At 35.9% G+C, this 14442-nt stretch overlaps 1 protein-coding gene across 3 annotated transcripts; it reads right to left on the bottom strand.

The window, feature by feature from the left end:
• LOC125186976 (myosin-6-like) lies at nt 1-13874 on the bottom strand. 3 transcript variants are annotated; one of them, XM_089059392.1, is made up of 40 exons: nt 13471-13873; nt 12387-12515; nt 11997-12140; nt 11746-11891; nt 11515-11671; nt 11346-11404; nt 11080-11239; nt 10715-10864; nt 10486-10622; nt 10233-10379; nt 10026-10127; nt 9082-9139; nt 8888-8989; nt 8262-8299; nt 8052-8178; nt 7775-7945; nt 7530-7661; nt 7327-7436; nt 7181-7241; nt 5514-5691; nt 5205-5410; nt 4965-5084; nt 4636-4734; nt 4316-4528; nt 4084-4223; nt 3822-3927; nt 3697-3741; nt 3509-3589; nt 3247-3417; nt 2710-2853; nt 2429-2623; nt 2208-2336; nt 2058-2128; nt 1863-1962; nt 1708-1764; nt 1539-1595; nt 1259-1339; nt 1074-1156; nt 412-547; nt 1-311 (listed from the first exon to the last, which is right to left on the bottom strand). In XM_089059392.1, exons 1-39 carry the CDS (start codon nt 13471-13473, stop codon nt 433-435), a joined length of 4524 nt encoding a protein of 1507 aa, XP_088915518.1. In that variant the 5' UTR covers nt 13474-13873; the 3' UTR covers nt 1-311; nt 412-432. The 3 variants fall into 3 exon arrangements, with proteins under 3 accessions (XP_088915518.1, XP_047939426.1, XP_088915519.1); XM_048083469.2 differs by having other exon boundaries at nt 1-547; XM_089059393.1 differs by lacking the exon at nt 3697-3741 and having other exon boundaries at nt 1-547; nt 13471-13874.
• Nucleotides 13875-14442: the final 568 nt, after the last annotated feature.

Below are 14442 nucleotides of genomic sequence, written 5' to 3'. Positions count from 1 at the left end.
TAACTCAAGTAACTCAAAATAATAAGCAAATGGAATGTAACTTGAATAGAGGGAGTATAAGTATTTTCCACTCAAGTGTATAAAGTCGAATACAATCAAACTGCGTACAACCACCTATCAACATTCTTTTTCACTATATATTTGTAAAACATGAACGACTTACAATTACACTAGGGTGGTAATCCCAACCACCTCTGGAGAAGGTATATATTACTAATCTAAAGAAAAAGAATTTGGCCCGACAAAAACCATACAAAAGCACCAAAGCATTTTGCAGATTGAATGAATTTCCTGCCCCTAATGCGGAGAAACTTTGAACAAACCAAAAAACAACAAATAAAGAATAACTTTTTGTAATTTATAGAAACAAAATTTGAAAACGAATTTACAGTATGTGATATCCAAACCCACCGTTATCTTGGTCCCACTGCCTCAGTTGTGTAAAAATTGAAAGGCGGGATGCTCAAGAAGTTCCGGTGCTGGGTTCACATCTATGAAATCCTTCACTTCAATTGAGTTGGAAAGATCATCAACCGAGAATGGGATGCTGCATTAACATACATAGCCAGTTGGTTTGATTAGCATACAAGGAAAACAACAGTTAACCAGATGCAGCATAACAACCTTATCTGAAAGAACCTCATTCAAAACCGCAGTATATATATTATAAGATGTCAGTGATTAATTTCATCATCATTGTTTTGTCAATTAGCAGCATTGACAAATTTTTTGTTACCTTTATTTTTAACAGTTCATAGATTTCAGAACAAGGCTCATCATATTTTCTTTAATCCTTTGGACTTAAATGAATAATGGATTATATTGAAAGTTTATCTGGTAACCATCACCAGATTCTGTTTAAAGTTTATGTACAGAACCAGAATCAGTTACAAAAAATAATGGATTATATTGAAAACGTCAAGGAGAATAGAAGCACATAGTTAAAGAAGAATCAAGTAATGAATAACCAACCACTAATTGTTCATAAAAACAAACTGAGAGATATATGTACATTTTAACTTTTAGAAACACATGGTCCTTGATTATCAAGCGAATAAAATAATCGGAAATACCTGGAACTATCATCCAACAGAAATGAGCTGCTACTTGCAGAGCTTGACTCCTCTGTCATTAGCACCCTCATACTGGATATAACCTGTAGTTGGAGTCAGGAAACAGATTTAGTCAATAATTTTATTTTAAATCAGAATGACAGCAACATAATAGAGCACATAGTAGAGATTAAAAATTTACTTACTTCAGGGGACACACTACGAGTGTTATAGTTGTCGTCCCAGTATAATGTACATATTCTGTGGAGCTGCTGAACACTCAAAATCTGAGATACCAATGACATTCAATGTGAGATAATATTAATGATATTTCCTATATCATTTAGTATTAACTCATTGTAAAATTATCAGAAGGAATTTTCGTGTTAAGAACCATTGGCATTTGGCAGTCCAATTTAGTTATGGTTCATTTTGTTCGTTTCATTTTATTGTATGCTTAGCCAGATGCAAATGCTGATGACTTACAGGACATAAATCATTAGTGATTTCATCATAAGATATTCTGTACTTCTGATGTATAACCTGCAGGTAGGATCGAACAGAATGGTTGAATAAGCAAATTTCAAAAGCGATACACATTAAAAGATTAATAGACCTAACAGAAAACATATTCCTTCCGCACAAATAAACTTACCAGGAACCCAACAGCTTGTCTTATGTGTTTTAGTTCATCCCAAGCTGAACCTGCATACTGAGAACCAGGAACAATTTAACAAGGTAATAGGATAGCATATAATTAGTTTTAGCCCAAAACCTAGACGTTATTAATTTCACATCCATGTGGAGTACCTCTTCTTTGGCTTGGCAGCACCATAGCTCTAGCTCAGCCAGTCCAGCTTTGACATATTCCCCATTGCTGAATGTACAACACTCACGGCGTAGTAGAAGGCTACAGGTAATATATATTCGGACGAAATTAGTGATTCATAGTAACAAAAGAAGTATACAAGGGGTTTATAAAGTAATAAAGGACACCATAATCACCTGTTAAACAATTGAACATTTATAGATGAAAACGTTTGAGCATATATCTTCTGGGTGAGAACAGGAGGAACCTGTAATGGTAAATAATTGTTAGCATGATAAATTTTGCACAAAAATAAGTGTTCAAATTCAACAAAACTGAAGACATACAAAATTTTCTTTCAGGATTATCAAAAGGGAGTTTAGGCAATCAATAATCCCCTGCCAGTGATTTGTTTGGGAATCTTTGCCAAAGGATCGCCCAGATCTTAGTGCATTTCCCTTAGAGGTTCTTGGAGCCTGAGTAAGAAGAGAGAACAACGAAAGACATTAAATATTGCATTATCAACTTTCAAGTAAACCTCAGACATTATCCAATGCTCTAAATATACCTGAATGCATAAAGCAAGCAGTGAACTTAACTCCTTCTTCAAGTTGTCTCGAATAATTCCATATATCTTCTCAACATATGCAGTGAGCTGCTGCTTGAAAAGGAGAGCAGGATACTTGGCTTCAACTTGGCGCACTGTTTCCAGTGCTGCTGCAGCACCAGCAAGGCTGACAGTTGAAGGTGAAGAACGGAAACCCTGTAAACAAACTCATTTATATTATTCATGTCATCCCACAGAAGAATCACTTATTATAAGGCAAACTAAAAAAAGAATATGAATACCATGGCCATCCTCCCAAACAGAGAGGTCGGCTTGACAGGAGTTGCAGCAGCTGCACCAGCAGGTTTTAGACTTTTTTGGAGTAAGAACAGCAAGGTGGAGGTGTTTGACAACCAGTAAGCCATATGGTCATTGCTGTCTTGATCCTGCAGTCAGTTCTTGCTGAATTATTTCATAACTTTATAAAGAAGCTAATGATACTAGAAGAAACTATTTTCAGAAAAATTTCTAATAATTTTCACGAAGCTAGTCAAATTTGCTCTTAATAAATCCAGGCAGTTAAATAGCCAGGTCACCCACACCCCTCTTGAGGACAAGAGAATGCCATTAATATTTTCAATATACAAAGCTAGAAGTTAAGCCATTTCTCTAATTGATACAGGTAACAGAACAACAGAACGAACATAAAACTTTAATCCAAATAACACCCCACTGCAATGGGGCATTGGAGCCTATCTTGAATACATATTTATGCCAAATTCAAGCAAAATGATCACCCCCATTCAAATGAATATATCATGGAAAACAAGCTCAATTACCTCAATAGCTGAACCAATCATCTGAATAAGACGATCAAACACACTAGTCCGGTCTGCTTCAAATGATCTCCAGTGCAAAAGAGATTTGTATATAGTGAAAGCAGCAACAGGTTTTCCTTGACTGAACCCCACATCTTTTGTTACACATTCCATGAGAGTATCAACATCCTCCTGCATCAAATTTTGCAATTATTCAAACCCATAAACAAGATTTTAAAATGGATGAAATTAAGAAGAACATCTCAATTCTAGTAGCACACACATGCTGCTGACGATCAGTTGGCGGTCTCCTTGGTTTGCTGTCAGGGGTTTCATATGCTTTTACAGGGGTATGTGGTATATCCTGCAACAAATTATGTTACATCAAGATAAAGTACACATAATGACATAGCCAAAGGGTGAGCTCATGCCCTATTAAATTCCATATTTTTTCCAGAAAAGAAACTGTACATTGGTTCTAATTGTTTCACTAGCATGGTGCCCATTTTCCAATACCTGCACATAAGTTTAATGAAACAGTCTGAGATTAAGCATGCAGACCAGAGAAATCCAACCAGCCCAAAAAATCAACTAACCTTGTTACCAAATTCTGATTGAAGTCCTGGCTTGGAAGTGGTCAACAAGGTCTGATGCCGAAGAATTTTGGTCTCAGTTTCCATGTCAGAGATCTTCTCTTGAAGACTGCACAGGTAAGTAAAAAACATAATTTTGCAACTAATTTATGTGTGCAAATATGAGTACAGGGACATTTGCAGCAAAAGAATACAAAAATGGCCCAAATAATATCTAATTTTGACACAAACATAACCTTCAAATGATATTTAAAAAAATACTAACATGTGCATATTAGTCTTCAATTTCACTATCACTGATTCTGCATCCATGGCTTGCTTCAACCTCTCCTCACTAAGTTTGTTTGTCTCTTCATATTTCTTCTCTGTTTCAACTATTTTGGTTTCCAGAGAGCTAACCAGGGCCTACATGAGATACAACCAAAAAACAGTACATCACCTCAACATTCATCACTTATGACTGAACAGCACAAGCCCAAAGAGTTAATCCAGCTTACCTTGAGCTTTTCATTTTCAGCACTGAGTTTATCCATCATTTCATGGTCAATGATCGGAATCTCCTGAATTACAGGGATTTGCTCAGCAGCCCTTTTTGAAACTTCTTTTTCCTTCAACAACATGTCTTTAGTTTCTTTGAACTGTAGCTGAAGATCTTTCAGAGCTGTTTGCAATTTTGTATTTTCTTGTGTTTTTGCCTCTTCTAGGTCAGCCTACAGACATAGAATGCATATGAAAAAAAAATCATAAAATGGGTTGACCCTCAAATTTTCAAGAGAAAAAAAGAAAACATGTCTTTAAATATACAAGTATAACATACTCTCATTCGTTTCTCTAGCTGCAGTCTCCAAGTCAATTCTTCAACTTGCTTCTCTAATTTGTTCTTGGCAGCTTGCAGAGCACCAGTTTCTCTTGCAGCCTGAGTATAAGATTGAAGAAATAAAAATACAGCACATCCATGGAGATTACGATTAACACATTTATGGTTACTGTGATTTTTTTGTTAACATTATCACAGTTCTGGGAAAACAAAACCACAAGTAGCAATTTTTCAATGTAAAAGGGAGAAGCAAGTTCCTCAACATTAGTTTCATTTTCTTTTTCAGTTTTATCATATGTTTGCTTATTTTTTGGTAAATTACTGATTACCATCTTCAGTTTACGCAGTTCACCACGAGCAACCTTTGACCTCCATGCACATTGCGTGGTGATTGCAGCTTTTTTCAGCTTCGTATATTCTAAACGAGCTAAGAGCTTGCGACAATGACTCTGCAGTCATTCATGTAATCCATCATTACCAAATTTGGAATGAACAAATTGCTTTACTCAAACAAACTGAAAATAACAAGAACAAAGTCATTGCAGGTGATTTATCATTAATTAAGATACCTGGATCACAATTGCAGCTCTCGTCTTCCATCTAAAGCGGAGCTCATTACGAGCAGCCATTCCACGCATCCCAGTTTGAATGCAAATAGCAGACGAGCATAGCTCTAGGTATGTTTTCCTGGCAAGATGCATACGCAAATCTCTCTGAATCCTAAGACAAGCAACTTCTCGACGCATGTTTTCATATGTTTTCCGTGTAAGTTCTCCTGGGGTAATAAATATAGAATTTCACAATTAAGAATTTAAGATATCAGATATCATGATTTTCTATACTTGTGTCAACTTAGAAAGCAAAAAAGAAAATGTTACCTCGGCATACAGATTGAATAAGTATTGCAGATCGACAAATTAATGTGAAACTTTTTCGAGCCATATAAGAACGAACTTTCCTCTGTATTATGCTTGCTGATCTTCCCAACACCTCAGTCCTTCGAGCGTCCAGCTCGGCCATCTGCCCAGCTCTCAGAAACACTTTTGTTTTACCAATCTGCAAAAGAAAGTTGAATTAGATATGCTTGCATTCCAAATTGAAAATTACATTTAACAATAATAAAAGCAATTGTAGATGCCAGACATATTTATCATGCATCCTAAAAACGGGAAATGAGCATGCAAGAATGAGATATGTTGAAGTCCATATGGCACATTTTTATAGAAGCTCCACTTAAAAACATAAAAATAAGAGCTAGATATACACATTTGTTAGAAATTGGGTGCATAATAAAAAATAGAGGTGTGCATGATAAGTCAGATATATCCATATGACAAAATTTTATGGTCAATTAACTTAAAAGAGACAAGTTTTCATGGATAGTGCATACTCCAATGTGACATTATGGTACATGTTTTATGCTCAAGGCGATGCTGACACAAGAGGCTTAATTACAGGTGCAGAAGCAGGCATCAAAAATAAGAAGGGCACTTGAGTGCAGCACCGACAATAATATTTTTGGTTGGAGATTATTTACATTTACATCCGTTTTAATATTGCTCTACTTATCAAGATGGCTTTTATATGATAGGTAGAACTTTATCATTAGAATTGTATTGAACCTAGTATCAACTCCCTTTCTATGTAGTGGAGTCTTTGTACTGGTGCTGTACTGATAGGGGTCTCATGCCTTGTCCAACATGATTCGTTATGCCTTGTCCCCAAGTTTCTCCACATCTTTTAATATTATTTGATTTAGCATATCTTTTATTTTAGTTAGTTATATTTATGCAATCCTTATCTTTATTGAGTCTAGTTAGTATTCTATAAATTGGAGGTCTATGTAATCTTTTATTCATTGAGAAATAAAGTATTAAACTTATTCTCATTCCTGGTTCTGGCGGAAATCACCCCCTAGAACTCCAACTAGGGTTTATCTTCTTCTTCTCACTACAAATAGTTGGTGCTCTAATCCGATAGATCAAGGGTCTATCATGTACACACAGTGATATTATTCAATACATTCTATTTTACGGTTTTCTTCTCTGATGTGAGAAAAGCATATTGATCCTAAAATCTCCTATACAGTGAGTCAGGAACAACCCAAGCTGCACCCAGAAGAAACGTCTAAAATTTTCATATACTTCATTGAAATTGAGAAAGCACACCGAACCTAAAACCTCTCTTATATTGAGTTATGAGTTACACAAGCTGAAGCCAAAAGGAACTACGAAAAATAAAATTTGTTCTAAAGCATACGTAATGGACAATAAAGGATCCACAAAAATCTTCTTAGTCATCTTCTTGCTAAAATAACCAATTATACAGCATAACTGTTATCAAACAAAAACTGATCAATCAAAAATGCTGCTTACTGCCTTGCAAGTTTTCATCAGGTGAATGGGATATTAATGAGTATAAGTACCCAAGATCTAGAGCAAACTAAAACATGATAAGAAACTAGCAGAAAAGTGAAGAACTTCTTCAACCCAAAATGTTTATAATTAAGGAACTGAAACTCTATATTGGAGAAATGGTTCATCACCTGATATCCTTCAAGTCCTACTTTCCCAAGAAGCTTCTTGCAAACAGCAACCTCATCAGTACTATCATAAATCCAATGTAAGTGAAAAGACCAACATCCCAGGCTATGATGGGGTAAAGGAAAAATAAAGGAAACACCTATAATACCTTCCATTTAGAACTTCAGGCGCAAGGATGCCAAATCGGTCTATAAATTCGTAGAATGGTCGTTTAGTAGGATATCCAGCACAACTGATCCTAATTGCTTCCATAACACCCTGGAGAAAGAGCAAGTATATTACTATATACATATATTAAACCAAGTTTGCACAAGCCAAGAAACCAACAAATAGAACGAAAATAAGTATTACCCCACAGCGCAGTTGTTGCAGGACATTATGATTCTCAAATATTGCAGGCTTAAGAAGATTGTTTGGCTTCACACAGCGAATATAATGAGGTTCAGTTGAACTCAGAGTTTCTAGAAGAGATTGCAGTTGTTGCTGCAAGAAGAAGCAACAAAAGAAAACTTAGCACCTTTGTGTAACAACTAACAAACAGAAAGGATGAGACAAAAATTTGAAAAAGTACAATAAAAATTAAAGCAATTCTATACCTTAAATCTTGAGCCAATGGAAGAGAATTTGGACTGTTTGGAGGACTCCTCATCTGATACTGGGAACAGACCAGAAACAAAGGAGCATTCAGAAGCATTCAGGAGTGCCTGATGCTCCCCAATTACATAATCCTTGTTTTTGTCCAGAAACAACTCAGTTTGATAAGTTACCTGATAAAAGAAACTTTTTTGTAAACCAAAAGTGCAGCAGTCTCACTTAGTAAATCCACACATATTTTCATGCAAAATGCATAGGAACAATATAATTGAAACTCACGTCACCAGCGTAATGGCAAATGGTAAAATCAGAACGAGCCAGCTTGGGCTTGCTGAAGCGTTTATGGTTCTTAAACTCCCGGTACAGACTTTCGGCAAATGTTTCATGGGTTGAACGAGGAAGCATGCTGCAGGACGAAGAAGGAATTATTAGTACCTGTAGTAGCAAGCCAATGGATTTAATAGAGTCCCTACAAGATGAGAAGCATACCAGGCTTGATCAAGAAGAGCGATAATGCCACCTCGCTTCTGCAAAATTCAAAGAATATTTATGCATATTAGAGAGAGCGAATTTAGGTAAATAGGGTAGGGGAAAGTGTATAGAGCAGAGTTGGCATCAGTAATATCAGAATTGCTATTTTCAATGGAAGAGATTTCCAAAAAATAGAAACTATTGTAGACATTCTCTTTCAAGCGCCTTGTGAAATACTTTTAGTTTCTTTTTATATACCCCCTCCATCCGCCATTAGGAGTCTCATTTCTTGGCGGTACGGGTTTTAAGAAATGTTAAGAAAAGTGGGTGGAAAAAAGTTAGTGGAATATGGGTCCCACTTGTATATATTAGTTCTAAATGAAATGTGAGTGGAGTGAGTTAGTGGAATGTGGGACGCTATTAGCATTTATGGTAAAAGTGAACCGGGAGTCCTATCTGCGGACAGATTAAAATAGAAAAACGAGACTCCTATTCACGGACGGAGGGAGTATAAAACATCTTTCTAATTTGCTGCAATAGTCCAGCATCAATAACAACATATTAACAACTGCCTGGAGAAAACCGCAAGGAAAAACAGTTTAAAACTAGAGCTGCAAGTTTAGTTGTAGCAAAATCAACTCAACCTTCTCAATCATATCTAAAATATCTTGATTGTCAATGAACTCAATGTAGCTCCAATCAATTTCTTCTCTTGTATACTCTTCTTGCTCCATTTTGAAAACATGCTGAAAAGTAAGATGGTTAACACTTGCACAAAAAATAGGCACAAAAATAAATGAAATAGTGAAAAACAAGCAAGATTAAAAGGATTAACTACCTGATTAAAGTGCTGCTGAAGCTTCTCATTAGTCAAGTTTATGCAAAATTGTTCGAAGCTGAGGAGGTACAAAAGTTTATATTTAGAATTCAATACAGAGAAAATAGTTGTAGTTAATCATATTATTGGTCAGAGAAACACTACATTTAAGCAATTATTTAAAGGTTCGAAAGTCTAGACTAGGCATCATCTAATGAACATATTGTGGTCATCACCACTACCTGGTAAAGCCTGCAGGAAAACACAAGTAAATTCTCACCAAACAACTTACTGACCAATACATACTTAAATGAGATAAAATGAGCAGAACATCTATTCTAGAACACACTTTCTGCAGACACTCATGAGAAGTATATTCAGTTTGGCTTAAAGATTAAGGTAGGAGTTGAAAAATAGCAGCCCAGCTACAAGTGATACAAGGAAACAGTTCATACTGCTGGATTATGGGTTCCATATTTTCAGGAGAAACTGGGAGTTCAAATAAATAAGTAAGAAACAAAGGCGTTGTTTGATTTCGATTGGAAATACTCACTCTAACTGAAAATACTCCCAAATGTCTCAACCTACTCTTACTCAAAAGTCAAAACAAATACTACTTCAATATCGGACCCCCACTAAAATCCTATATATCAAATTATCAGTCATGTTTCATCATAGCACAAACATATCGCATCATCTATTGAATCCACCACTAACACCTTTACTCTTTATTTCTTACCACAAAGTTAAAATGAGGCCCACATAGTCAGAAAAGGATAGGTATAACAAAGTCTCATTTTCAAAAGCTGAAAATGAAACCAGCAAGGCCACAAATTACAAAGGCACTTCAGTCGGTACTCAACTTTAAAACTATGGTACTTTCGGCTAGTGAGTAAACCTTAATGCAGCTGAACAAATGGAACCGACCAGATCAATAATGAATACACAGCGTACCGGTTAAGCACCTGTTAGTCTTGAAACTCTCAAATCCATAGATATCCAGAACCCCTATTAAATACTTCGAATTTGGATCTTGACCAATTGAATTATTAATGTTGTCCACAAGCCTGCAAATAATCATGGTCAACAAAATCTGAGTAAGAAGGGCAACCCCATTCATGTAAGGATTCTTATTGATGCTTGTCTCGTTTAACAACAGAGGTGGCACTTACCAGTCAAATAGCCTTGAGTATACAACTTTGGCTAGAGCATCCCTCCTAGAAGCAGCAGTCTTTGGATCCACATCCGTGATTATGGACTCATCACGAGTCGTAATAACCTTTTTGCAGAGCGAGTCCTCCAAGGATTTTGCATCACACCTACAAAATGCCAATGCTTAAAAGAAGAAAATTTCTAATGGACAATAAAGATCAAAGTGACAACTCATCCTGTCAGTTAAAGCAGCTGTTGGCTAAAGGAAATTACATGAAAAGCTCAGCAGCTGTTCTTAAATGAAACCAAGATTTTTCATCTTTAGGCATGGATGAGTCAATTTCTTTCCCTTTTGCAAATTCAATGTTTCCAAGGTGGAGAATTGCAGCAATGACTCGAAATATGGCATCCTGTAACATTAATTTATGAGAATAAGGAAATAACAGAGTTAAAAATAGAAGACCTTAAATGGTATGTCATCTTAAAACACTCAAGTTAGTACCTGTTCCTGAACACTGATCCCCACAGTATCCATTGCTTTCCTTGTTGCTATATATTCTTTGGCATCATCAACTCCATCAAGCTCATAGCAATTCGTCTGGTTCAAATAATGAAATGTTCTTGGGTTTCCCAACTTGTACTTTTGAACTTCCTACAATGATTGGAAGCAAATGGGATCCAAACATTAAAAATTTTGAACTCCAATTGATTGCCAATAACATATACGTACAACTTATTGAGAAATACAAGCTTTTCAAGCTTTACATTTAAGTACAAAATCATGAAACATGACAGCAAGGGGAACTAACAGCAATCATAATGCAGAATTGCAGATTTCCACTATCTGAAATAAAATGGGCCAGTTACCTCTTGGGGTGCAGCACAGAGCATATAGAAACAGTGATAGTTTCTTTCAGGATCTGACAGTTGACAAACGCGAGATCTTTCAAGCAAGTATGTTCTGACGGCAGCCCCAGAGATCCTACCCCTTTGATCAAACTGAAGCTCGACAAACTTACCGAAACGACTACATTTAACATCATGGGTGCATTAGCTGCATTGATGCGTGAAATAGAAGACCAAATAAATCATGCATAATATGCACACAATAGAGGCCAAGAGAATCTTAGTACCTTGAATTATTATTTCTCACTGTCTTTGCATTACCAAATGCCTCAAGAACAGGATTTGACTGCAAGAAAGAGAACAAAATATATAAACAATCATTAGGTAATATGCTCAGACATCAAAACCTGAATCAACACATTATTGGTTCATCGAACATGATGAAGCAGTTATTACCTCAAGAACTTGTTGCTCGACTGACCTTCCTTCTCCTGCAGATCGTCCTCCCATGTAAGCAAGGTATCTCATAAGCAACTTTGTGCTTTCTGTTTTACCTGCCCCACTCTCACCGCTAACCAAAATTGCCTGACTCTTTCCGTCATTCATCATAAGCCTGTTAAAAAAAGGGTCTTTTTAATAACAAGATATATCTATGGAAAAGTTGTCATCAATTGAAGCATTGCACACCTGTAAGCAGCATCTGCAACAGCAAATGGATGTGGACTCAGCTCACCAAAGGCTGCTCCTTTATATTGTTCCATCATATGACTATCATAGAGATGAGGCAATCTTTGAAAAGGATTGACAGCAATCAATATACTGCCAGTGTAAGTCTGAAGAGTGAGAAATATAGTTAGAGTTATACTGGGCAAGGATTGCCAAAGTAACAGTTAAAGTGCAAAAATGTATCATAAGGTGAACAAATAGACTAAACTCACATATATCTCATTAATATCGTATCTAGATTTTAAATTCTGTAGAACTCCAGGTTCGTGCAAATATGCTAACTTGGTCATATCATCCACCCCACAAGATGGAGCATCAGCATCCTTGGGATAGACATTAGAACACCTAGCAACAACCTGCAGAAAAAGTAAACAACGACCTTTTATAAAAAACATTAAATTGGTTGATAGAGAAAAACCCAGTGTTATAATAGAAACAAGACGAGTTTATATGCGTTGCTGCACAAAAAAGCAATATGGACAGAAATAATGTGTCTTCAAACACAAAGAAAAATGGTTGGTAATAGAAACTGAAAATCATGATAATTTTTTTTTTCCAGAAACCGACAATTTTAGATGAAAAAAATTCTAATGATGGCTGACCGTGTTCCCTGATGTACAAAGGACTGTGATGTCTTCACCATTGACTGCAACAACTTCTCCATCTAACCAGGCTTCATCAGGATCCTCCACCCAAACAAGAGAGCCAACTCCTGTAGCAGCTGAAGTAACCTACAGCATTGAACAGCATTCAGCCTTCTCAATGACTCTCACATGACACACCAGCAAACAGGAGTCCTTTGACTTATTTAGAATGTTATTATACAGTTGAAACATCACAGCAAGCTATGAAAGTCCATGTTTTATTTCAATAGGCTGTTACCGGACTCCTTAATTTATAGTTTACAAGTTGCTAGAGCACAAATATAGACCATGAAGTCCATATGTACTTTTATATCACCTGTTCTAAACTCATGAAAAAATTTAGGTTACAAACTGCATGCAGCATAAATATCTTGCTCAAAAATGGATATGTTTCGTTCTAGTCAACTACATGTTGTATAAGTGTTTATTTCCTTCAGGGTATTATGAATGTCAATCTTCGAACAGTTGACAAGTCAATTTACAAAACGCAGCTGTTTCAAGAGTACAAGTGAACAAATACTTTTGATTGCCTAACAAACAAAAACTTCTTTCAGTTGGCTGTAAAATAACTCAGAATTGGAAGGAGAAGCATTCCCACCTTTAGAATTAAGGTGAGCAGCCAAAAGTTCAAGATAAAACTAATTACGAAATTTAAAAAATAAACAAAAATCAGTGGGGATCACACACATTCATTCCATCTTCACTTGGCAATCCGCAAAAGATTCCAGCTTACACTACTAAATCATAAATTATAACCGCAAAAGATTCCAGCTTACACTACTAAATCATAAATTATAATCAAACACAAATGCAACAATAAGATAGCATACACACTGGCATTATGAGCATGAACAACAGATCATCCATCGCATTCAGTTAACTAGCCAAATCCATCAACAGGAAAATCCAACACAAAAGGAAACAAAAAGATCAAATAAACACCAGATCAATTAAAGTTTCTAAGAAACAAGAGGGTTCCACCAAAAAAAACCCCAAAAAATCAGAAAAGAACAATAAAACAAAAAGGAAATTGACTCATTACCATTGTGCTGCAACAACTTCAACCAGATCAGAAACTCCAGTTCCACCTCAATCAGCGCAACCAACCCTCAACCAAAACCTCAATAAAAAAAATAAACAACACCGCACAAAAACAGATCAAACCCACCGCTGCACTTACAACTTGCAAATGAAGAAATGTAACACGAAATCACTTCAATCTACAAACTCTATCCAACAAATTTTCGCTACAATCGTTTGCACAAGCTCTTCAATTCATTCACATATGCCAACAAAAAAATACTAATGTTGAAGAAATCTAGCATATGACAGCAAAATGAGCTCTGTTTAATCGCCGCTCCAATTTTGCAATTGAAATGTAGAAAATCGGAAGAGGCGTTCAGCTTGGAATAGAACGAATAAACGACAAACAGAGAGAAAGAAAAAACCAGTAAAACTTAATTAAATCCATTTTTTTACAGTGCTTAGTAAACGTAAAGTAAATTTTTTTATTTTCCTTTTCTTTTAAACAGGAAACTCTTTCTCAACTAGCGCTCGTTGCGGGATTTGGTCTTTTTCTTTTTATTCTTTTATTTTTTTAATTAATTTAAGGGAGAATTAGTAAATGCCTTTGCTTATATATATTCTTAGATATATTGCTGTGGGGTCAACCCTTTGGAATGACACCGCGCTTTACTATTAACTCACGCGTCTCCACGCTCTATCTTTCCAATTTAAATTCCAATAGGACTATAGGAGTGTACTACAGTAAGAAAAATACTCCCTCTGTCCCATTAAAAATGCAACGTTTTCTTTTTTTGGTTGTCCCATTAAAAATGAAACGTTTCCTTAAATGAAAACAACTCTATCTCTACTTTTTCATCTATCTTACTTTACTCTCTCTTCATTAACTCACAAAACAACACTACATAAAATCCCGTGCCGATTCTCAAATGTTGCATTTTAAGTGGGACGGAGGGAGTATATTGTATCTATGTTTTTCCTTTTTTCCTTT

The sequence above is a fragment of the Salvia hispanica genome, chromosome 5 (assembly GCF_029641045.1).
Source record: "Salvia hispanica isolate PSC_SH4W2 chromosome 5, Shi_PSC_v1, whole genome shotgun sequence".
Lineage (NCBI taxonomy): Eukaryota > Viridiplantae > Streptophyta > Magnoliopsida > Lamiales > Lamiaceae > Salvia > Salvia hispanica.
The sequence above is the reverse complement of the archived record's forward strand: the minus strand, read 5'-3'. Positions and strand labels throughout refer to the sequence as shown.